General features: G+C 38.9%; 1 protein-coding gene across 1 annotated transcript; it reads left to right on the forward strand.

Annotated features, from left to right (window-relative positions):
* Positions 1-27,860, forward strand: LOC106061763 (peroxisomal sarcosine oxidase-like). Its single transcript, XM_056005835.1, has 9 exons — positions 1-100; positions 261-461; positions 1,810-1,958; positions 2,870-3,083; positions 5,666-5,848; positions 16,481-16,633; positions 20,610-20,762; positions 23,781-23,856; positions 24,183-27,860. The coding sequence occupies exons 1-9, from the start codon at positions 62-64 to the stop codon at positions 24,305-24,307; spliced, it is 1,293 nt and encodes a 430-aa protein (XP_055861810.1). The 5' UTR covers positions 1-61; the 3' UTR covers positions 24,308-27,860.
* The last annotated feature ends 115 nt before the right edge of the window (positions 27,861-27,975 follow it).

Consider the following 27,975-nt stretch of genomic DNA (forward strand, 5'->3'; position numbering starts at 1 on the left):
CACCAATTGTTACGCTACACCGTAGCTTTTAGGGCCAACAATTTATCTCTATATTAGATTAATGTGTACTATGTCCAACTTTTGTAGCAGTGTTGTTTTCGTAAGTAGGACAAATAGACATATAGCAAAATTACATTTTATTTTATCTTGAACATAATTAAAAAAATAATTATAGACTAGTTAGATTCTATATTTTTAGTTGTAAGAAATGTCAGCTTACCAAAATGTAAACAATGACCTACTTATTCGTTTTCTACCAGGGTTTCTCTACATACCGCAACACATCTGAAGTACTGAAAACAACAAAACAATTTTTAAAACTAAGTCGACTTTTGAGAAGGGGTAAAATGGACTTAAGCAGCACAGTTTACGATGCTATAGTTGTAGGTGCAGGAATCGAAGGGTCTTCCATTGCATACAACTTAGCCAAAAGAGGACAGAGAACCCTTCTTATAGAGCAGGTAGTTGAAACATAGATTTAATTTTAAAAAATATAATGAAATAGATCATGTGTCTTTTATTTAGGAAATTCTTCGTAGGGGGGGCTGTGACAGTTTGTCGTAGGGGGGCTGTGACAGTTCGTCGTGGGGGGGGGGGGGCTGTGACAGTTCGTCGTAGGGGGTGTTGTGACAGTTCGTCGTAGAGGGTGCTGTGACAGTTCGTCGTAGGGGGTGTTGTGACAGTTCGTCGTAGGGGGTGCTGTGACAGTTCGTCGTAGGTGGTGTTGTGACAGTTCGTCGTAGGGGGTGTTGTGACAGTTCGTCGTAGGGGAGGCTGTGACAGTTCGTCGTAGGGGGTGCTGTGACAGTTCGTCGTAGGGGGTGTTGTGACAGTTCGTCGTAGGGGGGCTGTGACAGTTCGTCGTAGGGGGTGCTGTGACAGTTCGTCGTAGGGGGTGTTGTGACAGTTCGTCGTAGGGGGTGTTGTGACAGTTCGTCGTAGGGGGTGCTGTGACAGTTCGTCGTAGGGGCTGCTGTGACAGTTCGTCGTAGGGGGTGCTGTGACAGTTCGTCGTAGGGGCTGCGACAGTTCGTCGTAGGGGGGGGGCTGTGACAGTTCGTCGTAGTGGGTGCTGTGACAGTTCGCGTAACCTAATTCCTCCATTTTGTCTGGTCAGCAACTGTTCTTAGCAGGATATCATTCTTTCACGCTGTCCATCCAGTTTTCTTTGCATGACTTTTTCTTCGTCTTTCCTCCACTGTACTTTGTAGGATGACTTTTATCCGTGAGTCGTGTCTTACATGACCGAACCCGCCCAGCTTTCGTCTCTTCCCAGTATAGAGGAGTTTCACCTTTTTTGCCAGCAAACACAGGACTTGTAGAATTACAGACTCGTTTGGCTTCTTTTCCTGGTATCTGATACCCAGCGATTTCCTGACTCTCAAAGGTTTACATTCTTCTTTCAATCTCAGTGTCCAACTTTTACAGCCATAAGCTAGCAAAAATATTTTAAATATTTTAATTGATAGTGATGGTTTTACATTAAAATCTCACCTAAAATAAGCAAAATCAAAGCGAAAAAAATAATTAGACTCAAAATTCCACCACTCCCCTCGCAGGGGGGAGGGGATTTTTATTTCGGGAGGCTATTTTGAGCCCCCAACTATTCCTGGCTACGCCCATGAATGGCAGTATTAAGTAATAAATCTCTTTGTTTCCCACAGTTTCTTCGTGCCTATGAATCAGATCTTTCAAGCAAAACATATACAATGAATTGTAATAAATGTGTTGGATTCTTGTGTCTCTGTTTGAGTGAAACTGTTGTGTAGTTCATACAAAATAAAATGTCATTATTTCCTATCTCATCAGTTTCCGCTCCCTCACTCTCGTGGAAGCTCCCACGGCAAAAGCAGAATCACAAGATACGCCTATGAAAAGAGTTTCTATGTTCGCATGATGGTCGACGCCTTTCCAATGTGGGCCCAACTAGAGAAAGAAGCGAAAACGCGTTTATTTGTGTAAGTAACAGAAATACAAGCATTAAGTCTTGACTTTGGTGAAGTAGGAATAAATGTCGTCGATTTCTTGTCCCAACCTTATTCTTCCATTGTCTTAGTGGTCACTAGTTTGTGTTGTCTTTTTAAAAAAATAAATATACCAATAATAAACAAGCCAAATGTAAAAGGACTTTAAAAAAATGTATATATGAGGAATAACTAAACATTTACAACTACATATCTCAATAATGTAGAATTTATTTCCTTTTCGATATCAAACAAAATAATTAACAATAATTAGCTGAGTAATTGGTTAATTTTTAAAAATTGATTGATGTTTTATGAGGTAAGTAAATAACTGTAAAGTTTCCACTTGCTCCGAGAATGGGTGTGAGAGAAATAACGAATTATCTAAGGGGACAAAACCCCACATATTTAGCAATATCTCTCAATACTGAAGGATTAATTTTCCTTTATGGTATCAAACAAAATTACTAATAAGTAATTGACTAATTGTTTGATTTTTTTATGTATTGACAATTGGTTCATAGAGAATTCTCTAACAGAATGGTAACATAGTCTTTATATTCAGTTCGCGTGTTTAATTTGTTTACATTGAACCAACAGTCAGTAAGCCATTAGTCGTTAACTATTTGTCTGGTGAACCAATTGTCGGGGAACCAATTGGTGAGTAAACCATTGGTCTAGGAACCGTCTGAGCCTGACTGACATGTGACAACCAATTATTTAAGTCTGCCCAGTTGTCTGTACCATTGGAATTCACAGTAATTGTTGCCGTGGCTCTATATTTGCTAATTAAACTAACATTCATTGTTTGAGAAGGATATTTCTCCATGTTGTGAAAAAGGTTATGAAGTATTTTTTGTTATCTTATCAATTGCAAATTTCCTTACTTTTACAATGCTGACCAGCAATTGTGGCCTGCTCAACTTCCATTACAACCAGTCGGAAGGGTTAGAGAGAATGACCAGCGCGCTAAGAGAATGTCAAGTCCCTCATCAGGTATTAACATCTACAGAGGTGCAGAGCCGATTCCCGCAGATCAAAAACGGTGAGGACTACTGCGCTTTGTGGGACCCGCAGGGTGGCGCTTTGAAAGCAGACAAGTGTCTTAAGGCTTTTCAGGTATTACGTTTCACTTGTTAGACATGTTCTATCTATCTATCTATCTATCTATCTATCTATCTATCTATCTATCTATCTATCTATCTATCTATCTATCTATCCGTTTCTCTTCTCTCTCTTTCTCTTTCTCTCTCACTGACTCTCTTTTCCCTCTCTCTCTCTCTCATTACATCATTCAACTCTCCATATTTTATCACCTTTAATTATTGTCAAATTGATACAAATTATTTCTGTACGCCTCACTTTCTCACGCCATGCTATGAGGATAGTTTCCGGTTTAAACTGCTACACTTTCCAATTTCTCTCTGTACATTATTTCACCAAACTTAACTAGATGTAGCATTAACTTGTCAGAACTAGATGTAGCATTAACTTGTCAGAACTAGATGTAGCATTACCTTGTCATAACTAGATGTAGCATTAACTTGTCAGAACTAGATGTAGCATGAACTTGTCAGAACTAGATGTAGCATTATCTTTTCAGTACTAGATGTAGCATTAACTTTTCAGAACTAGATGTAGCATTAACTTGTCAGAACTAGATGTAGCATTAACTTGTCAGAACTAGATGTAGCATTAACTTGTCAGAACTAGATGTAGCATTATCGTGTCAGAACTAGATGTAGCATTAACTTGTCAGAACTAGATGTAGCATTAACTTGTCAGAACTAGATGTAGCATTTACTTGTCAGAACTAGATGTAGCATTAACTTGTCAGAACTAGATGTAGCATTACCTTGTCATAACTAGATGTAGCATTAACTTGTCAGAACTAGATGTAGCATGAACTTGTCAGAACTAGATGTAGCATTATCTTGTCAGAACTAGATGTAGCATTAACTTTTCAGAACTAGATGTAGCATTAACTTGTCAGAACTAGATGTAGCATTAACTTGTCAGAACTAGATGTAGCATTAACTTGTCAGAAATAGATGTAGCATTATCGTGTCAGAACTAGATGTAGCATTAACTTGTCAGAAATAGATGTAGCATTAACTTGTCAGAACTAGATGTAGCATTAACTTTTCAGAACTAGATGTAGCATAAACTTTTCAGAACTAGATGTAGCATTACCTTGTCAGAACTAGATGTAGCATTACCTTGTCAGAACTAGATGTAGCATTTACTTGTCAGAACTAGATGTAGCATTTACTTGTCAGAACTAGATGTAGCATTTACTTGTCAGAACTAGATGTAGCATTTACTTGTCAGAACTAGATGTAGCATTTACTTGTCAGAACTAGATGTAGCATTAACTTGTCAGAACTAGTTGTAGCATTAACTTGTCAGAACTAGATGTAGCATTAACTTGTCAGAACTAGATGTAGCATTAACTTGTCAGAACTAGATGTAGCATTAACTTGTCAGAACTAGATGTAGCATTAGCTTATCAGAACTAGATGTAGCATTAGCTTGTCAGAACTAGATGTAGCATTAACTTGTCAGAACTAGATGTAGCATTAACTTGTCAGAACTAGTTGTAGCATTAACTTGTCAGAACTAGATGTAGCATTAACTTGTCAGAACTAGATGTAGCATTAGTTTGTCAGAACTAGATGTAGCATTAGCTTGTCAGAACTAGATGTAGCATTAACTTGTCAGAAATATCCCTACCAACTTCAGAAAGGGAGATAACATCGGGAAGACATACATTTTTTTCCACCCCCTTCTCATGTTCTTTGGCATAGCCGATTTACTTTGCAAGACCCGTTTCATAACCTCCCTCCCCCCCTCGACACACACACGTACTTTTGACCTGTGAATTCTAGTATAACTTTTGCCCTCCCGCCCAGCACTAAAAAATTGGTCCAACGTACAATCTCTGACTTTTCTTCGTCTTCTCAATTCAAAATAGAAATATTCCCCAAGTTGTTATTTGACTGGGACCCAGCACCCCACCCCACGACTTCACACCACACACATTTCTTTAGACAACCAGTTTCAGGTCGAGAGGGAAAAAAGAAAATAACATATCTAAAGGAAATTTAGCTCGAAATCTAGAAAAAATACAGTGATACTGTACTCTACACACGAACACGCGGAAAATATAGTATTTGCTATTTCGAAAAAAAAAATAGATCTATCTTTTTGTTCTCTAAGTGTTGTTCTTTACTTCGACCAGCTTTGACGTGTCTTGAAGCGGAAATGAAACTACAATATGTCGTAAGAAAACAAAAAAAGTTGAATTACGGAAAATGAAAGAAACTTAAAAAATACGGAAGTTATGCTTTTTATATATAGTGCGGCCTTTTGGGGAAATACCAAATATAAAATACAGTTTTCAATGCAGTTTATATGTGTATGTAGTTTATATGTGTTTGTAGTTTATATGTGTATGCAGTTTATATGTGTTTGTAGTTTATATGTGTATGCAGTTTATATGTGTATGTAGTTTATATGTGTATGTAGTTTATATGTGTTTGTAGTTTATATGTGTATGCAGTTTATATGTGTATGTAGTTTATATGGAACCAAGGCTCCTCCTCCACTTTCCGTATATTTTTGTTTTCTACCAATGTTTTGTAATAATCTTATTGAATCAGTTTTTCAAACGGTAATTAAGTGGCCATTATCAACCGCAGGATGTATTCCAGCAACATGGCGGCGTTGTCCACGACGAGGAGCCTGTTACACATATATCTCCTGGAAAGGTCATCACCGTGGCAACGACGAAGTCACATTACCGGGCACACAATGTAGTGATTGCGGCAGGACCTTGGTCAGAGAAGCTGTGCACGTCTTTAAAGCTTCAGGTTTTTCTGAAGGTAGGTGGCGAGAGGAAATAAATTCATGTTTTAACTATTCTCTACGAATATCATTGTGTATGACCTTTATAAGTTTGTTTTTGTGTCTGTGCGGCTTGGCTCTCAGTTCTTCCGTAGAGACATTCTGGGTTGTTTTTTTAATCATATCTGTTAGATCAATGTTACCCTACTAAATAGATTACCATCGTTACTAAAAACAATGGAAATTTCAGTGAGATGTACACCCTAGAAAATAAAAGTTGTTTTCAGATCAACTGAAATCGGACTTCCCTCTAGCGGGGTTTGAAGCTAAAAAATACCTCTTCAATATAAAAAAGCAATTTGAACACTCAAAATTCTATGAGCGTAGCCGAAGGGGTTTTGAGTTTAAACCCCTCTTCAACGGAGTTTGAAGCTAAAACAAAAATACCTCCTCAATATAAAAAAAAGCAAATTACACACTCAAATTTCTATGAGAGTAGCCAAGTTAAGAGGGGTTTTGAGTTTAAACCCCCCTCCTACTGAGGACTTTTTTTTTACATTTTAAAACCCCTCTAGGTAGTTTTGAGTTTAAAATCCCCTTCAGAGAGTTTTGTAGTTGAAAAAATCTCTCTTCAATGTTTTTCAAAAGCAAACTACAGTCACCTAATTCTATGAGCGTAGCTAAGGGGTTTTGAATTTCTTAAAAAAAAAACTCCAGAGACCTTATAGTTTAAAACTCTCCAACAGATGATTTGACGATAAAACTTCCTTTTTCGATATAACTAAAGTCACCTAATTCCAAGAGCTTAGCTAAGAGAGGTTACACATTTCTACCAGTGGCTGGGCTCCATTACTAAAGTGCAGTGAATAGTCATCTGATAAAGATTAAATGTGTCTCAACAAAGATGGCTAAGACAGATTTTAGGAGACAGTTATAGAGATCGGGTCTAAATCAAGGAAATCATATGCCAAACTGGGAGTCGACCCCTTTGTAAGGTTGTGACAAAGCGCCGCATGAGGTTTTCGGGACTTGTTCTCCGACAAAATGAATTACGCATAATAAAAGTTGCAATGACATTGAGGCCATTACGAGGAAAGGGCAAACAGGGACATCCTTGTACAACTTGGCGGCACACTTTCATGGAGGTCCTCAGAGCAGATGAGAAGAGGCTTCAGACATGCCAGTGACAGATTTTTGTGGAAACAGCTCTCCGCCCAATGCGCCGATCTTAGTCCTAAATAAGTAAGAATAGCAGATTAGGTTTTTTAATTAAAACTTTTTAATAGCTGGATAATGCACTGTAGATACCTCAGAATATGCATTTTATTGGCTTTCAATACCGGAAATAGTGATTGGCGGCGGGGCTCCGCCCGAATCCCTCTGGAGGAGTTCACAGCGTTCCTCCAGACCATCTTGCTGGCAAGTGTGGGGAGACTACAATTTTTCCACTAACTCCAGGAAGAACCTATTCTAGGGTACAATAGACGTCTTCCGAAAGAATAAAGGGTCAGAACGTAATAAAGATTAATTATGTACACACACACACACATACTTTTTTGGCGGGGGGTGGGGGAGAAAGAATTCCCCCCGAAAAAAAATCCTGGCTACGCCCATGATGTCAACTAATGAAAACACAGGCATACAATCGACTCTGGATATCGCAGATAATATCTGCCTCCTGTCACATATACAACACACTCAGACAAAATTAAACAAGCTTGCAATTGATACAGAGAAGACTGGCTTGAAAATCAACAAAGAGAATACTGAGGTGATGAGAATACACTATACCCACACACACTACAGCTCTAAGGAGACAACTCGTAGAAATCGACAACTTTGTCTACGTTGGAAGCATCATAAACAAAGAGGAGGGAGCAGACGCAGATGTTCTTAGGCACCACGAAGAGCACCTCTTTGGTCCCAGACAGTTCAAACTACTTTATCTCCTATCTCACTACACGCCGACATCAACTTCCTTCTCATCTGCAGTGTTGAATAGTGCGTAGGTGCGCACCGTAAGGGCAGAAACAACAAATCGTTGTATACCTTATTTCTATAGTATGGAGTCTATCAAAGAAGTATAACCCTTAAATCATGACTACAGCGTTTTATTAAATACTATCGTGTAAGATTTTAAAATAATAATAACAATAATTATATTTATAGTAACATTTATATAATAAACATGTAAACTATGGGACTATACTAGATAAAATTGTTTGATTTTGTTTTCTTAAATTGAAAATAGTGTATGAAGTATTATGGTATATTAAAAGTTGTTTAAATACGTGAATTGATGTTATGAATTGACAGCTTCTTTTAGTTCTATTTACTGATTTAGCAATAGCTATTTGACTTCAATTTCGATTTAAATATCCAAACAAAGCAAAGAGCCTCCCCCCCCCCCCCCCCGCAAAAAAAAAAGGATGCAAAACTAACAAATGATAATCGTTCTGACTTGCACATCCTTCACTCTACTTCCACGAAAGTTCAAGTCTTCAATTTAATGCTTTATGCTGTCGTTCCTGAAAGTTGAGCTCGAGAGCAGAATTGACCTTTGACTTAGTGAGATAAAAAAAAAAAAAACAACTACAAAAGTATGTTTTACAACACACTCAACGAAATTAAAAAAGCCTGCAATCGATTCAGAGAAGACTGGCTTGAAAATCAACCAGAGAATACTGAGGTGATAATACGCCCCCCCCCTTTTTTTTTTAGTGTCTTCTGAAGCTGATTTAACCAGGTCTTTGTTTTTCTTGTCCCAGAGAGCTTTTCTACGAGGGATGAGTGGTTTTGTATAGAGAATCTAGACTAACAATCATAAATGTGGGCAGTTGGAAAAATGTTTACAAGTCACACATTCATAACTGCTCTAACGATTTCCCTAGAAGTAGAACAGTTGAAGTATCCCGTTGGGAAAAGAATGACCAGCTGGATGGCCACGCTGGGGAAACGTTCGTTTGACCGTTACATTACCGCACTAGCAGAGTGGTTAGCTCGTAGGCCGGAAGAGGCGTAAGCCACGAGTTCCAAATTAGGTAGTTCTCTTTTTTTGTTTTGTTTTGTAAATGCTTTTAAAAACCAATTACGGTAAAACCCACCCAGACCTCCCTTTTCTTTCTACCCCCTCCCATGTTCCCAACTGGTCCAGACAAGTGATAGGATCATATAGACAGGTGATAGGATCATATTGTTATAAACCTGGTGGTGGCACAGATGGGGGTAGTGGTGTGAGTGTAGTCAGTCGACGCAAATCGCCCCAGGCCAGCGCTAGACGAGCGGTCACCCGTGACGAGTTACGACGATCGGCCGAGACGAGTGTCAACAAGAGGGTTCGGGAAGAATCGCCGTCGTGAACAGAGCTCATTAGCGTCCCGAGAATTGTAGTCATCTGACCACCTAGAAACGTCGAGCGGCGTTCTGTCCGGTTCTAGAAGGCCAGTAGGGACCCTATATAAAGAGCGGAGGTGTCGCAGTCAAGACGGTTCAGAGCCCGGTTCACTACAGTCCGGTCGACTACAGCACAGTTCAGCGGTGTGGTTCTGTACGGAGCATTACGGCGGTTCAGTGCGGAGTACTGTCAAGTACAGTTGAGACGAACGGCGTCTTGATCTTGGTCTGTGATCGAGTCCGACACAACGAGCCCAAGTGTGTGAAGTCAGTCCCGAACTGTTGAACCCAGTGCAAGCCCGGAACGAGACGGAGAGGCCAGTGCAAGAGTTGATACGGCAGAATGGTGTTATCGGAGAGATATTTGTACAGTGTACGTGCTGCCAATTGTACAGTATTGGCTGTTATTTATGGACATTAAACCTTTACGTTATTTTGGAGCCCTGACTTGTCAAGTTCTTTAAGTTGGTGGTGTATGGTGCAGTTTGCAGAGAGCCTGGATAGTGAGATTCGTAACACTGGTGTCAGAAGTGGGATCGGATCGTATCGGATAGGAACGGATCTACTATGGCTCGTCTGAAACTGCTGTACGAACTCGAAGTGAAAGAACTGAAGCGAGAGCTACGCGATCGAGGGCTGAAGACAAGTGGAATTAAAGAAACATTACAGGCACCCCTCCGGGAAGACATAGTGGAAGAAGAGGAAGATCCAGACACGTATCTTTTTGACGTAGAACCAGATATGGAGGAGCTCTTGAGCTCAATGCTAGGAAACATCAATTCCAAGATAGATGCCATGAACACCAAGATAGCCGCCATGAACCAACGCATACCTGATGTGGAGGAGAGAATCATCAATACAGACGTTCGTTCAGATGCTAAAACCAGTGAGAGGAGCGTTGGTGGTGATCATGAGAACCCATTGAAACCTGACGAAGCCGTTGAGAGGCATATGCAAGTCGAGATATACCAGCCAGATCTGCACCCAACAGACGTTGATCCAGCTGCCAAGACTGAAGAGGGAAGTCCTGATGGTGGTCAAGAGAATCCAAGGAAGCCTGACGTTGAAGTTGATGGGCATTTGCAAGATGAAAGTCATCGACCAGGTCTGAAACCAACAGGCGATTGGCCCGATACTGAGACGAGAGAAGGAGGTGCTGATGGTGGTGAAGAAAGCCGAATGGAGCCTGAAGCCGAATACGAGGGACCTTTGCACGAGGAGTGTTACCAACCTGCCCCACGAGCATGCCCTCCAGACAATGCTGAAGATGATGACCTGTACCACAATTCCCCGCCCTGTGGATTTGAAGCCCATCCCAGTCCTTCTTCGCAAAGCCCTATGAAGCCACCTCTTTTGCCAACGATCTTGGTATCCCCAGCCCTTACATCCTATACCTCTCCATGTGTCAAGTGGCTGTCCTCGGTACCGACCGACAAGAGAGCGATGCAACCACAACGTCACTGCAACAAGAGGACGATCAACTGGAGGAAAAGAAGAAGGCGGCGTTTGCGTAGACCAAAGTGCATGGTGATTCTACCAAGAAATAACTGCAGCCACATGAAGACCAACTGGCGGAGAAGAAGAAGAAGGCGACTTTTGCTGAGTGCAATATGGATGACCATGCGATCACGAGGTCGATACAACCAGATGAAGGCTAACTGGAGGAGAAGAAAACGTTTTCTGAGTTCCACGTGGATGGCGATGAAAGCACGACGGCGAGGCAACCAGGTCAAGGCAAACTGGAGGAGAAGAAGGAAGCGACCATTGCTGACTGTAACATGGATGGCCTCATTAAGCTCAAGACGCAAGCCAACTGCCACCGATCGACCCCCACCTACAGCGATGAAATTTCACAGCCAATGTCATGAGGTTGAATCTGCCCGGGACGGACAGATCTCAGGAGGGGGCAGTATTATAAACCTGGTGGTGGCACAGATGGGGGTAGTGGTGTGAGTGTAGTCAGTCGACGCAAATCGCCCCAGGCCAGCGCTAGACGAGCGGTCAACCGTGACGAGTTACGACGATCGGCCGAGATGAGTGTCAACAAGAGGGTTCGGGAAGAATCGCCGTCGTGAACAGAGCTCATTAGCGTCCCGAGAATTGTAGTCATCTGACCACCTAGAAACGTCGAGCGGCGTTCTGTCCGGTTCTAGAAGGCCAGTAGGGACCCTATATAAAGAGCGGAGGTGTCGCAGTCAAGACGGTTCAGAGCCCGGTTCACTACAGTCCGGTCGACTACAGCACAGTTCAGCGGTGTGGTTCTGTACGGAGCATTACGGCGGTTCAGTGCGGAGTACTGTCAAGTACAGTTGAGACGAACGGCGTCTTGATCTTGGTCTGTGATCGAGTCCGACACAACGAGCCCAAGTGTGTGAAGTCAGTCCCGAACTGTTGAACCCAGTGCAAGCCCGGAACGAGACGGAGAGGCCAGTGCAAGAGTTGATACGGCGGAACGGTGTTATCGGAGAGATATTTGTACAGTGTACGTGCTGCCAATTGTACAGTATTGGCTGTTATTTTTGGACATTAAACCTTTACGTTATTTTGGAGCCCTGACTTGTCAAGTTCTTTAAGTTGGTGGTGTATGGTGCAGTTTGCAGAGAGCCTGGATAGTGAGATTCGTAACAATATAGACAAGTGATAGGATCATATAGACAAGTGATAGGATCATATAGACAAGTGATAGGATCATATAGACAAGTGATAGGATCATATAGACATGTGATAGGATCATATAGACAAGTGATAGGATCATATAGACAAGTGTTGGGATCATATAGACAAGTCATAGGATCATATAGACAAGTCATAGGATCATATAGACAAGTGATAGGATCATATAGACAGGTGATAGGATCATATAGACAAGTGATAGGATCATATAGACAGGTGATAGGATCATATAGACAAGTGATAGGATCATATAGACAAGTCATAGGATCATATAGACAAGTGATAGGATCATATAGACAAGTGATATGATCATATAGACAGGTGATGGGATCATATAGACAAGTGATAGGATCATATAGGCAAGTGATGGGAACATATAGACAGGTGATAGGATCATATAGACAGGTGATAGGATCATATAGACACGTGATAGGATCATATAGACAGGTGATGGGAACATATAGACAGTTGATAGGATCATATAGACAGGTGATAGGATCATATAGGCAAGTGATGGGAACATATAGACAAGTGATAGGATCATATAGGCAAGTGATGGGAACATATAGACAAGTGATAGGATCATATAGAAAAGTGATAGGATCATATAGACAAGTGATAGGTTCATGTTGTATTGAGAAAGTGATAGGTTCATGTTGTATTGAGAAAGTGATAGGTTCATGAGTCATTGAGAAAGTGATAGGTTCATGGTGCATTTAGAAAGTGATAGGTTCATGGTGCATTGAGAAAGTGATAGGTTCATGGTGTATTGAGTTGAGAAAGTGATAGGTTCATGGTGTATTGAGAAGTGATAGGTTCATGGTGTATTGAGAAAGTGATAGGTTCATGGTGTATTGAGAAGTGATAGGTTCATGGTGTATTGAGAAAGTGATAGGTTCATGGTGTATTGAGAAGTGATAGGTTCATAGTGTATTGAGAAAGTGATAGGTTCATGGTGTATTGAGAAAGTGATAGATTCATGGTGTATTGAGAAAGTGATAGGTTCATGGTGTATTGAGAAAGTGATAGGTTCATGGTGTATTGAGAAAGTGATAGGTTCATGGTGTATTGAGAAGTGATAGGTTCATGGTGTATTGAGAAAGTGATAGATTCATGGTGTATTGAGAAAGTGATAGGTTCATGGTGTATTGAGAAAGTGATAGATTCATGGTGTATTGAGAAAGTGATAGGTTCATGGTGTATTGAGAAGTGATAGGTTCATGGCGTATTGAGAAGTGATAGGTTCATGGTGTATTGAGAAGTGATAGGCTCATGGTGTATTGAGAAAGTGATAGGCTCATGGTGTATTGAGAAAGTGATAGGTTCATGGTGTATTGAGAAGTGATAGGTTCATGGTGTATTGAGAAGTGATAGGTTCATGGTGTATTGAGAAAGTGATAGGTTCATGGTGTATTGAGAAAGTGATAGGCTCATGGTGTATTGAGAAAGTGATAGGTTCATGGTGTATTGAGAAAGTGATAGGCTCATGGTGTATTGAGAAAGTGATAGGTTCATGGTGTATTGAGAAGTGATAGGTTCATGGTGTATTGAGAAGTGATAGGTTCATGGTGTATTGAGAAAGTGATAGGTTCATGGTGTATTGAGAAAGTGATAGGTTCATGGTGCATTGAGAAAGTGATAGGTTCATGGTGTATTGAGAAGTGATAGGTTCATGGCGTATTGAGAAGTGATAGGTTCATGGTGTATTGAGAAGTGATAGGTTCATTGTGTATTGAGAAAGTGATAGGTTCATGGTGTATTGAGAAAGTGATAGGTTCATGGTGCATTGAGAAAGTGATAGGTTCATGGTGTATTGAGAATTGATAGGTTCATGGTGTATTGAGAAAGTGATAGGTTCATGGTGTATTGAGAAGTGATAGGTTCATGGTGTATTGAGAAGTGATAGGTTCATGGTGTATTGAGAAAGTGATAGGTTCATGGTGCATTGAGAAAGTGATAGGTTCATGGTGCATTAAGAAAGTGATAGGTTCATGGTGTATTGAGAAGTGATAGGTTCATGGCGTATTGAGAAGTGATAGGTTCATGGTGTATTGAGAAGTGATAGGTTCATGGTGTATTGAGAAGTGATAGGTTCATGGTGTATTGAGAAAGTGATAGGTTCATGGTGCATTGAGAAAGTGATAGGTTCATGGTGTATTGAGAAGTGATAGGTTCATGGTGTATTGAGAAGTGATAGGTTCATGGTGTATTGAGAAGTGATAGGTTCATGGTGTATTGAGAAGTGATAGGTTCATGGTGTATTGAGAAGTGATAGGTTCATGGTGTATTGAGAAGTGATAGGTTCATGGTGTATTGAGAAAGTGATAGGTTCATGGTGTATTGAGAAGTGATAGGTTCATTGTGTATTGAGAAGTGATAGGTTCATGGTGTATTGAGAAAGTGATAGGTTCATGGTGTATTGAGAAGTGATAGGTTCATGGTGTATTGAGAAGTGATAGGTTCATGGTGTATTGAGAAGTGATAGGTTCATGGTGCATTGAGAAAGTGATAGGTTCATGGTGTATTGAGAAGTGATAGGTTCATGGTGTATTGAGAAGTGATAGGTTCATGGTGTATTGAGAAGTGATAGGTTCATGGTGTATTGAGAAGTGATAGGTTCATGGTGTATTGAGAAGTGATAGGTTCATGGTGTATTGAGAAGTGATAGGTTCATGGTGTATTGAGAAGTGATAGGTTCATGGTGCATTGAGAAAGTGATAGGTTCATGGTGTATTGAGAAGTGATAGGTTCATGGTGTATTGAGAAGTGATAGGTTCATGGTGTATTGAGAAGTGATAGGTTCATGGTGTATTGAGAAGTGATAGGTTCATGGTGTATTGAGAAGTGATAGGTTCATGGTGTATTGAGAAAGTGATAGGTTCATGGTGTATTGAGAAGTGATAGGTTCATGGTGCATTGAGAAGTGATAGGTTCATGGTGTATTGAGAAGTGATAGGTTCATGGTGTATTGAGAAGTGATAGGTTCATGGTGTATTGAGAAGTGATAGGTTCATGGTGTATTGAGAAGTGATAGGTTCATGGTGTATTGAGAAAGTGATAGGTTCATGGTGTATTGAGAAGTGATAGGTTCATGGTGTATTGAGAAGTGATAGGTTCATGGTGTATTGAGAAGTGATAGGTTCATGGTGCATTGAGAAGTGATAGGTTCATGGTGTATTGAGAAGTGATAGGTTCATGGTGTATTGAGAAAGTGATAGGTTCATGGTGTATTGAGAAGTGATAGGTTCATGGTGTATTGAGAAAGTGATAGATTCATGGTGCATTGAGAAAGTGATAGGTTCATGGTGTATTGAGAAAGTGATAGGTTCATGGTGTATTGTGAAGTGATAGGTTCATGGTGTATTGAGAAGTGATAGGTTCATGGTGTATTGAGAAAGTGATAGGTTCATGGTGTATTGAGAAAGCTAAAAGCATAAAATAGCGCTAAACAAAAACAATTCGTACAAATATTAGTACTCGCCTGAACTTTTTTTTTAAAGTATTTTTAAAACTTTTTCTTGTTATATTTTTCTTGTTATAATTTGCTTGTTATGTTTTGCTTGTTTATTTTCTGTGTAAAGTAATTCGATGTAAGAAACAATGGATCGCGTTTTCTAAGTCTTGCTGGGTACAAACAGGACTGGTCTGTTGCGTGCTTTAGAAGATTTCACACTCGCGAAATGTGTTGACAGTTACACACTTCATGATCCGACACTCTCAGCCACTGATAAAAAAAAGTACAGGTACTCTATGTATCACTTTGAGTTACATAAAGAGAAATACTCCATTGAACACTTTAAGATTCATAGACAGAAGTACTCTATCTGTCAGTGTGAGATACGGCACATAGAAGTACTCTATCTGTCAGTGTGAGATACGGCACATAGAAGTACTCTATCTGTCAGTGTGAGATACGGCACATAGAAGTACTCTATCTGTCAGTGTGAGATACGGCACATAGAAGTACTCTATCTGTCAGTGTGAGATACGGCACATAGAAGTACTCTATCTGTCAGTGTGAGATACGGCACATAGATAAAAGTACTCTGTCAGTGTGAGATACTGCACATAGATAAAAGTACTCTGTCAGTGTGAGATACGGCACATAGATAAAAGTACTCTGTCAGTGTGAGATTCGACACATAGATAAAAGTACTCTGTCAGTGTGAGATACGACACATAGATAAAAGTACTCTGTCAGTGTGAGATACGGCACATAGATAAAAGTACTCTGTCAGTGTGAGATACGGCACATAGATAAAAGTACTCTGTCAGTGTGAGATACGGCACATAGATAAAAGTACTCTATCTGTCAGTGTGAGATACGGCACATAGATAAAAGTACTCTGTCATTGTGAGATACGGCACATAGATACAAGTACTTTGACATTCTAGAATGTTGTTTGAGAAGATTCTACTCTACATTCTTTTCAGAGTTCCTTAGCTGTGTCGAAATTAAATTTTAAACCTGAAGAGTGACCTTAAAAACTTACCTAATAGCCTAATATATGTATTTTTATATATTTAAATATAACTTTATAATGTATATAAATGTATAATTAGACAGAATTAGTTTATGTTTTATTGGTATAAATATATTACAGCCTCTACGCTCTCTGGTCCTGTATTGGAAAGTAAATGAAGAGTTTATCAATTTGTATGATCCGGATAGCTTCCCTTGTTTCATAGACTCTAGAACCAGCGACGATGTTCACATGTATGGATTTCCAAGTCTGGAGTATCCTGGCATGGTCAAAGTAAGATTCCAATAGAACAACTATTTAGTCTCTTCTACAGTTAGTGTGAGACAGTAATGCTTGTCTTTTAATGATGTACAGGGGCGGACTGGCTATATGCGCATTAGGCCGATGGGCCGGTAGGGCTAACGAAATGGCAGCATGGATATCAATATGACATGTATGAAATTTTTAAAGGTTTTATAATATGCCTTTTATAAAAGTGACTCCCTTAGCATCGTATTAAAAAAATCTTTTACAGAATCTACTCTATCAACACATTTTCCGATATGATGTAATAGCCTACATCCGTAGACCGTACTACTAGTAGGCTTCATCCTACAAACTTAGTGATTATAAACCAACATAAGGCTATATATATATATATATATACTTAATAAAGGTATAGAGCATGCATACAGTTATCGATAAATTATCTAACTTAGCAGTGATTTTGAGGATATGTAGACCTAGGTTTAGATGCCCAACACGATATACAATTTTTGGGCCGATTGTATAAAAACGCCTGGGCCGATTTTGACACCCAGTCCGCCCCTGTATATGTAAATAAATCTAGAAACATATCTGCTCTTTTCAACTTAAAAAAACAACAACTTGCTTTTATATGGTGCATCTTTCATACTTATAGCATTTCATTGCTCGATTGTCCAATCTCTTTTGTAAACATGTGGGGTATTTGGGAGAAGGTTTCCGAGCTGTCTTTAGGTGTTCAGCAAACACAACTCAGCTTGAACTCCTTCATATGGAGCCAAGAGGTTTTTGCCATTCATTCAGATATTACACAATTTTTGAAACATGATGCTGAATCGTATTTGTTTTTTCTGTATTTGTAGATAGCTAAATCAAGTTAGTTCAAGTTCATGTGTAACTACAAACATTAATCCTTTTGTTAAAATCTAGGTTGTTTTTTTTAAACCAAATATCAACTCACTCCATCTGTCTGTCTGGTACAAAAAGGAAAATAAATCTTACAGTATATATATATGTATCATGGGCGTAGCCGGGGGGGTTTTGGGGTTCAAACCCCCCCCCCCACCCGAAATGAAATCCCCCCCGAAGGGGGGGGATCAGAATTCAGTAATTGATTTTTTGCTTTGATTTTGTTTATTTTGGGTGACATTTTAATACTATACCATCACTTGACCCAACGCAGCCAAGGGGTTTTGAGTTTAAAACCCCCTACCAGGGAGGTTTGAGTTTAAAACCCCTGTCAGGGGGTTTTGAGTTTAAAACCCCTGTCAGGGGGTTTTGAGTTTAAAACCCCTGTCAGGGGGTTTTGAGTTTAAAACCCCTACCAGGGGGGTTTGAGTTCAAAACCCCTATCTGGGATTTTTTAGCAGATAAATCCCTCTCTTCTAATAACAAAACAAAACAAAAAAAAAAGGAAACGACTATCCCCAAATTCCAAGAGCACAGTTAAGGAAGATTTTGATTTTATAACCCCCTATTCAATATAAACAAAGCAAATTACACACTCAAAATTTTATGATTGTAGCCTAAGGGTTTTGAGTTGAACCCCCCCCCCCCTTCCTCTTCAGTAGGGTTTGAAGCTAAAAAAATACCTCTTCAATAAAAAAAAAAATACAAATTACGCACTCAAAATGTTATGAGCGTAGGTAAATGGGTTTCGACTCAGTTTTGAGTTTAAACCCCTTTTAGCGGGGTGAAGGTAAAAAATACCTCTTTAATAATAAAAACAAAGCAAATTATACACTCAAAATTCTATGAGTGTAGTCAAAGGGGTTTTGAGTTTAAACTCCCCTCCAGTGGAGTTTGAAGCTAAAAAAATAACTCTTCAATATAAAAAACGCACTCAAAATGCTATAAGAGTTGCCAAAATGGGTTTTGAGTTTAAACCCCCTTTCAGCGGGGTTTGATGCTTAAAAAATACCTCTTTAATATAAAAAAAGCTAATTACACACAAAAATTATTTGAGCGTAGCCAAGCCAATTTGGGGTTTTAAGTTTAAACCCCTCTCCTACAGTTTGCTTTTCTTAAAAGTTAAAAACCCCTCCAGATGGTTTTGAGTTAAAAAAAATATTCTAAAGCAAACTACAGTTACCAAATACTATGACCGTAGCTAAATGGGGTTTTGAATTTAAAAAAAAAAACAACTCCAAAGATTTTTTTAGTTTAAAATTCACAACAGATGATTTTGACGATAAAACTTACCTTTTCGATATAAAATCTAAAGCAAACTACAGTCACAAAATTCCAAGAGCGTATTCAAGAGAGGTTACACATTTCTACCAGTGGCGGGGCTCCATTAATAAAGTGCTTTGAAAAGTCATCTGTCGAAATTTAAAAACTTTAAATGGGGCTCAACAAAGATGGCTAAGATAGATTTTAGGAGTCAGTTATAGAGATCGGGTCTAAATCAAGGAAATCCTATGCCGAATTGGGAGTCGACCCATTAGTAAGGTTTTGACAGAGCGTCGCATGAGGTTTGTGGGACATGTTCTCCGACAAAATGAATTACGCATACTTAAGGGTTGCGATGACATCCTAGTACAACTTAGCGCCAGTAAGGCAGTGAGAATAGCATTTGAGGTTTTTGAAATAAAACTTTTAAATAGCTGGAAAATTTACTGTAGATACCTCAGAACATTCATTTTGTTGGCTTTCAATACCAAAAATAGTGCTTGGCGGCGGGGCTTCGCCCCGCGCTGGAGGAGCTCCAAGCGCTCCCCCAGACCCCATTGCTGTCAATGGCGGAGGTGTGCAATTTTTCCACTAACTCCAGGAAGAAACATTGTAGGGCATAATAAACATCTTTAGAAAGAATGAAGGGTCAAAATGTAATAAAGATCATGTACACACACACACACATACATACTATTAATTTTTTTTTCTCGGGGATCCCCCCCCCCTCCCCCCGAAAAAAAATCCTGGCTACGCCCATGATATATATATATATATATATATATATATATATATATATGTATGTATGTATGTATGTATGTATGTATGTATGTATGTATGTATATATATGTGTGTGTGTGTGTGTAAATGTGTAGTTCTTACCATTATATTAGCTTTGTTCTTTTTAAAGTTTTTTTTTTTATTTTGCTTGTTTTGTTGTTTTGACAAATGAATAAACTAATCGGCATGAAGGTTAAAAATATGAAATTTATTTTAGAAACAAAAATGTTCCTTTCGAAATTGGATTTATTGTTTTGGTTTTTAAAACATTTAAAAGTGGAAAAAAAAAGATTTCACATTTGGTACATTATTTTTTGTTTTAATTTGACAAACTCTTAATTGTCAGTTAATGATTTCTTATATCTATGGACGTTAGGTATAAGGCAGTGATGCCCAGCTCTATTCGGCCTGCGGGCCATTTTAATTTCCGACATTCTTGCCACGGGCCACATCACCAAAATAGAAAAGAAACAAAAAATTAACAACCATTTTATTAGACACCCGTGACTCTAGTACTTACATTAATTAATGAGAAGTTTAACCGAAACCAACTTCTTATCATCTGTCTACATAAATGAGACAGCAAGCTGGAGCATCCTTTGTGATGTTTGAAACCTCTTCATTAAATAGGCCGTTGCCAGTGAGGGTCTAACCTGGTAATAGGGTCATCTCTGTAGCTAATTATGGCTGTAATTTTTTGGTAGATGTTCTAATCTATCCGCCTCATTTGTTTTAGTGTTATGATGTTGGGTGTAATGTTCTTTCAAAAGAGCTAAAGTTCCTGTATAAATCAAACATGTTGACTTTTGATCAGCACCACATGCAAAATCCATCAAAGAAATAGTGACAGCCCTGAGGAAGGGAAAGATTTTGTCCAATTTTTTATGTGGGGACGTGATTTTTGACATTTGGGGATGATGTTTAGGTGGGCCGGATGGAACCATGTTGCGGGCCGGATCTGGCCCGCGGTCCATAGTTTGGGCATCACTGATATATGGAATCAGAATACCTGACCATTTAGAGAATTGAACTCTCACTGTATTCTTGTCTTCAGATTTGTTTAAATCGTGACTTTGTCATTGACCCTGACGATCGGGACAAACTGGAGAATGATGGCGTCATGACAGAAGAGGTGAAGAAGAAGGTTGCCTTGACCTTCAAGCACTTGGCCAGCATGCCGTCTATCAGAGAGTACTGCATTTGTACAGTTGAGTTGTTTCATTTCTTTTGTTTGTAAACGCTGTTATGGTGGATGGACTGTTTTCTCTGTAAAATATTTTGATCTTTTTTTTTATTTTGTTAAAAACTATTTTCTGATACGTCAAGATTAAAGTGTAAACAGGAAATCTATTTTTACATTAGCTTCTTGTAGATTCAGGTTTCTACACTGAAGAGTATATAAAAAGGGGAGTTAATTGGTTTCCTGTTCCAAAAATTGGAGAAATTTCAATTTCTGAATTTTGGGGTAAACTTTTGGAGATTTTCAATATAAACCTAACAATGTCAAGGGAGGTAAATGGAATTTCCTTTTAGTTAACCAAATAAAATTGGCGCTATAATGTAAACAATATCTCATTTTCGGGGCAGTTGATTGTCTTATCCTATCTCATTACACCTACTTAGTTGACCAATTTTTGTTTAAACATTACAATTCATTGAGTCTAATTCTTCTTTCACATTGTAATTATTTTCTTCTTCAAACGGAGAATGCTTAGAATATTAGATTCCGCAGTGCTAAAAAATGGTTGCCGGTCATTTTATCCCCAGTCATTCATCCCCCTGGTCATTTCATCCCCTGGTCTTTTCGTTCCTTGGTCATTTCATCCCATGGTCTTTTCATCCCCTGGTTATTTCATCATCTGATCATTTTATCTAACAAATCGTAAAAATCATGAAATAAGCCATATTTAATATATTTATTTTTATTTACATGACAAAAAGTGTAACACATTAGTTAGAATAAAATATGCCATTAAAAACTAAAAATTTGTACATGTATAAATATAGAGGTCATTAGAAAGTGTTTTAGTGTTCATCTACAACAGCGGTTCTCAACCTTTTAAGCTCGGCGACCCCTTTTTACAATTCCTCACTTTGCCGCGACCCCTCCCCCCCCCTTACACACACACAGCAATAGAAGAGTAGACAATAACAATCCATATTTTCCCCTGGCAAATCGTCAATCGACTCCCAAAGGGGTCGCGAACCACAGGTTGAGAACCCCTGATCTACAATAATCAACATCCATTAGATAGGGAGAATATTGATTGTAAAGACAGAAAATGATCCATCGATTCATATTGCTTAACAATGTTTGTAATTCTCTTTGCCTATAACACAATTTACAACTTAAATGTTTAATACGAACTAAAGCGAAACTTATATATAGGCGACATGATATCTTGAGGATGGTGAATTCAGCCTTTATTAGAAAAAATAAAACCTTTTTTTTCAAGGCTAACAATGAATGACACTCCCATTTTCAAGAAAGAGCGATTGAAAAATAAAATAAAGTGAAAGATGGTCGTCAGGAGTTATCAGGGGCATGATCATAAGTAGTCTAATCGTTCTCATCTTTTAAATGATTTCCACTACTTCCACAACACCTTGGCCTTGACATTTTTAGTCAATCTGCCATAAGATGCACTGGCCTTGGCGATACGCTGGTCGATTTCATTATTGATTTTTCCGTTTCTGGAGAGTGTGCTGCCAAGATATGTGAATCTGTTCACTGCGTTTATATCATGTCCATTTATCTTGATGCTTGGATCCGAGTAGGCTTTCCCGGTCTTATTTGTGTTAATGATAAGGCCAAGTCTGAGCATGCTCTTGAGAAGTCACTGAAGATGCTCTGCAGATCATTTTCAGAGCAGGCATTTAGGGCACAGTCGTCAGCAAATAGCAAGTCCCTGATTACTGCTGAATTTGTTTTTGATTTTGCTTTGAGCCGCCTCGGGTTGAATAGGCCACCATCAAATCTGTGTGTTATATTTATCCCGACATTTTCTCTATTTGTGAATGCATCTGTCAGCATAGCAGAGAACATGATACTGAACAGTGTAGGTGCTAGGACACAGCCTTGTTTTACCCCGTTTGATACTTCGAAGGGCTCTGATGGTTCTCCACTTTCTTGGACACGAGCCTTCATGCCGTCATGAAATAATCTCACCATGGTTATGAATTTCCGTGGACAGTCTCGCTTAGTGCTGCTATGTCTATGTTGTATCTGTGGAGCTCCCTGACTACTAGTGCAGTTCGTCTTTGTGGTCTATCAGATGTGTCCTTGTCAAGTAGTGTGCGCACATTATATGCGCCTATGGTAAGAGGAACTATCCTGTCTTTTTCTTTTAATTTCGACCGCTTGTGTAGGGTTCCCGCCAACTGCGGTAGGCTGGCTAGGGTAGTTTAGAGCTGGCAATTTTTGGGGCACGTTTTCTAGCCCTGTCCTCATGCTATGGAGGTGAGCAGTGCACTCCTAAATAGGGCTGCTCAGCCAACCAGGGGCTGCCGGACTCCACTGCTGCTCTGTGTCAGTGGTGTACAACCATGTGGCCCGAGCCGCTTCACTGCTTGCCTGTCGCCACAGGGCTTTGGTTTTGTTGTGTTTGGGGGGGGGGATGACAAGTGACTTGCGCTGGAATTTGGATTAACGTGAGGAGGATTCGCTCAACACGTCGACCTCACTCTCTCGCCCTAAAGCCCATCCTTTTCCTGAAGCAAGATTTGGTCAAGACGTCCGGGGACAAGTTTGGATGCAGTGGATGACCAGAGACTTTCTGTGTGTCTTGTCCTGCTCTTGAGTGCTCCACAGCACTGTGCTGGTATTTGCCTTTTTGTCCGATTTGTCTAGTTTTGTGACGTTACGCACAGGCCGCCAAGTCCAGACTTCACAAGCTAGGTTAGACAGAACCTCAGTGTACTGAGTGCCATGGACACGTCAGATACCCTCTACCGGGTTTAGCCGGCCAGTCAAAGCCGTTTCCGGGGTGTGGCCGCTGCTCATGCTACAGCTTCTGGGAGTCACAGGTGAGAGTTGGGTACCGAGTGGGGACCAATAGTGAGCCAAGCAGCCCAAGCTAACCTCAAAAAGAGAGTACGACTGTCTGTCCACTAGAGGTGCTACCCCTCCTAGATACCCCATACACCCCTAATGTCTTGTTTTTAATAACAGTAGCTTTATTATATGTATGTATGTATGTATATCTTTATATTTGGTTGTCACCAGGATACACCAGACAAGCATCCTTACATAGACAAACATCCAGCTTATCCAAATATAGTTCTTGCAGTAGGATTCTCTGGTCAGTATATAGCCTAACGTAGTTACTTATTTATTAGATCTCAAAGTTTATTTTTTAGTCACTTCTCTTTCTGTCTTTGTCTCTGACTCTCTCCTGTTTCCTTTTTTAAATAACTTGTTCTTTGTTTGTCTCTTTCTTTCTCTCACTCTCTTTCCTTATTTCTCTCTCTCTCTCTCTCTCTCTTTCTTGCACTCCTTCTTTATCTTCATTTTTCATTGTCTCCTCCACTTGGCTTACGTTTCCATGTTTGTATGTCTTCCCATGGTCTGTCCCTCCTACACAACAGTTCTCGTTGCGTCTCATAGACTGTCTTTCTCTAACAACAGGTCATGGGTTTAAACTTGCACCAGCTGTAGGCAAGGCCGTGACTGAGCTGGTCCTCAAGGAGCCTCTCTCATACAACATGGAACCGTTTAAGTTAAACAGATTTACCACCAAAGCCAATTTGTAGCAGTGAATCTGAAAGAAAAACGCTTCGTTTATCACAACGGTCTTTCATGGAACCAAAGATGTTTAAACCAAAGCAGCTCTGAACATAAAGGACTTGAAATTCTTTATAACTTGAATTTTGATATCCTTCCTTTAAACACTTTACGTAAATAAGTTATTGTATTCAAGTTTTTTTTTTCTTTTCGAAAATGGCTAATTAACGTAAAGACTACCCCTGTATTCAAATGAGTACAAAAAATAAATGAGTGCATTAAAGAGTAATAGCGAAATTAGGAAAGTGTTCACATTTTTTTTTCTGGTGGACGGTTTCCTTCTGTTTTGTCTAACAAATACCTGTAAAATCCAATGAATATCAGATTCTATTTCGCTATTCTACTTGCTACACTCGTTTAGTTTGACATTAGCTAATCGAAAATAACTTTCTGAACATTTTTCTTGTCAATTATTTTGTTACATTTCTCACATCGTTTTCCACATTTCTGGAAATGGAATTATGGGAATTCATAAAGTTTAGCCCTACAATGATCTGTTTAACAAGTCGATCAAGATAGTGAAGCCTGTAGGATTTGGTAAGTGCTGGACCTAGATTCGTTGCAATATTTGAGATCTTATATAGAGTTCTGGTGCAACGGCTTCCCCCCCCCCCCTCCTTTCCAAATGAACAGTTTAATTGTTTTTATTTCATATAGTAATTGATTTTCATAAAAATAAAAATTTTCTTTCAACTATTTACAATTAAAAGTAAATAATAAAAAAGGGGGTGAGGCGATATTCATATTGAAGGGATTTCTCTGTATGTTTTAAAACATTTATGTAAACGGTTTTGATCTTTTTCTCATAAAGGAAAATTTAAAAAGTATTGTCCTATTCTTTTGTTGTTGTCTTGAAACATATACCCACTGACCTAAATCTTTTAGACTTCTGTTTGTTAATAGCTTGACAAGAATGGATGTAGATCGGGGTTGATACTGCATAGGCTAAGTGGAAATAGACGCTATTTATTTTTGTATGGCCTTTGTTCGTCATCCAGTTTAGATCACAAATACTAGAAAATAAATTGATAAAATCAGATATCATGATATTGTTATATCTCTGCTCCTACGCTGGTGTGCATAAGTGCACTGTTCAAGATAGGTGATGAACACTAGTAGAGACAAGATGGTGGACTGTTGATTCCGGCTGTCATGTTTGTTTCTTCTTAGGTTGTTTAGCTTGATGTTCTTGATGAGATATATTTCTGACGTATGCGGGTTTGGAGGTGCCTTGATTATACTTCAAACCCTTGAAGAATCAATGTAGCGACACAGGCTGATTTACTTTTCTTGAGTTTAATGAAAAATATATTACTATATACAGTTCATATTCAAAGTAGAAGCATCTACACTTTTATTATTTTATATATGTATCGGATTCAGAACTTTTGAGGGGAGAGCGCTCAGTAAATCCTAACCCTATATATAATCAGAGAAAAAATGTGGTCTTTTTAGAGCAGTGTAACCTTCGGGAAAAATAGTAGTTGACAACGTTGGTGGCCCTTCTCTTGACAGCTATGTGGTCTGAGGGAGCGCTGTAAGCTCTGACTCCAAGCGGCGCCTTCGACGTCTGTTTATAGTTATGAGACATAGTAGTTAGTCTACTTTAATAATACGTCTGTTTATAGTTATGAGGACAACAACTACACGTTGGTTGTGTTACATTTTACAACACTTCGCCTAAGCGCTAATGCTAACACGGAGTCAGGCTATGGTTACCATAAAAAACAATGGTCGCTGACCTACTACGTCACGAACCAGTCTTACGGCCTGGGGTCACGGAGGTCACGCTCCAAGCGTTTAGTTGCAAGCGTTTAGATGCATTCTTAACTGCAGAAATGCATTGTCCTGACATCTTAAGCTCATTAAGTAAATTAAAGTGTTGGCAAGGGCCGATACTGAAGTGTGACTGAGAATCGAGTATATGTAGCGTAGGTATATCTTTATTAGGCGTATTGATCGTCATGATATCTTCATGTTAAGCAAAATCTCTTGTTTTGGTCAAACAATAAGACGCCAACGGAATGATGGTTAAATGCTTTTTGGATATTTGACCGTTTTGACGCGCGCATGATGCCTAATTTTTAAGAACCTCTTAAATAATGTTTTTACTTTTAAAAATTCTAACATGAATTTATAGGTCCTAACTATATTACAAATACAACCGATTTGTTTCTTGAAACAAAAAGATACCTCACAGATTGATAAAGTTGATTTAAATAAAGGCTTTGAGGGTTGTAGCCAAAAAAAAAAATGTCTTCCGAAAAATACTATTTGAAAGAGACTTTCATTTATAAGTGATACATTTTGTACACTACACTTGTTTTGAACTTTCATTTCTTAATTAAAAACTCTGAACACAAAAAATAATCCCAAATTTATTTATACAAAAGAAATATCCCAGATTTTATAAAATCTTGAAGAAAAAAAGGCGAACTCGTCTTCGTTTTTACTCTTATACTTGAAAGTTTCTCATGAAATTTTTTTTTTCTTTAAATACTTAGGACAGGTTCATGCGAAATTACATAACAGCGTCATATTTTTGTCGGGAAAGGTGATGGGGCAGCAGAGTGAAAATGATTCATCTCTCCCTTTTATAATTATTGCTAATGAATGTATTTGACATCTTCTTTTATAATACAGACGTTACTTCAAAAAAGAAGATGATTACGTCCTACGCGTCATGCATTCAGTCATGCATATTAACCAATGACTTAAATTCTGCCAAGTCACTGTTTTTCCTGGCTAGCTCAGGCAGCCCATTCCATGCTCTAATAGCACTAGGGAAGAAGGAATATTTGTACAAATTTGTCCTAGCATATGGGTCGAGGAATGTGCCTTTATCTTTGTATCTTTCAGAGTATTTTATTAAATTTTGTTTTTGTATTTGAAGATTATGGTTCAGTGTTTTATGTATAATTGCTACTTTACTTTTGAGTCTTCTGTCCTGAAGGCTTTCTAAATTTAGTGATTTTACTAAAGGTGTTACTCTAGTCAAATGTGAATATTCGTTTGTTATGAATCTCACTGCTCTATTTTGTGCCTGTTTCATTTTCGTAATGTTTTCTTGAGTTGAGGGGTCCCAAACAGAGGATGCATATTCTATTATTGGCCTAACCAAGGTTAAATAACATTTTAGTTTTATTTTCTTATTTGATTGATAGAAATTTCTTTTAATAAACCCTAATGCTTTGTTTGATTTTTTGATAGTTTCATCAATATGGGGATTCCATGACAGTTTTTCATTTATTATTGTCAGGGGGAGGTATGGCGAGAATAAATGTTAGTTTGATATTTTGGTATGATTGTTATATCCCCTTGTTATGAATGCAAAGTGTTGCACGTGTTATGAACTGAGTGATTAAGTCTTCGTTGACTGTGCGAGAGAGGGTGTTAAGTTAGTGAGGTCTTGCTCCCGGTCCAGGAATGCTGGATAGTCGTGTTTTGTGTATTAAATATTTATTGAAGTTGATTTCATTATGTGCTTATTGAATATTAAAGTATTATTCGTATTTCAATGGATATCTATTGTTGGAGTTTCAGTGTATCTAGTAGTAATTGTTCTTTGTAAGTGTGTGTGTGGAGGGGAGGGGGGTTGATCTCCACGAAAGGCGTGGGAGGATCTAAGTCTAAGTCA

The sequence above is a fragment of the Biomphalaria glabrata genome, chromosome 12 (genome assembly GCF_947242115.1).
Source record: "Biomphalaria glabrata chromosome 12, xgBioGlab47.1, whole genome shotgun sequence".
Lineage (NCBI taxonomy): Eukaryota > Metazoa > Mollusca > Gastropoda > Planorbidae > Biomphalaria > Biomphalaria glabrata.

Bases quoted from the DNA above. Each gene is read 5' to 3' on its own strand.
- LOC106061763 (XM_056005835.1), top strand. From the start codon at position 62: ATGTGTACTATGTCCAACTTTTGTAGCAGTGTTGTTTTC. The intron at 101-260 runs GTAAGTAGGACA...GTTTTCTACCAG, and splicing joins TTTGTAGCAGTGTTGTTTTC to GGTTTCTCTACATACCGCAA. The intron at 462-1,809 runs GTAGTTGAAACA...CTATCTCATCAG, and splicing joins GAACCCTTCTTATAGAGCAG to TTTCCGCTCCCTCACTCTCG.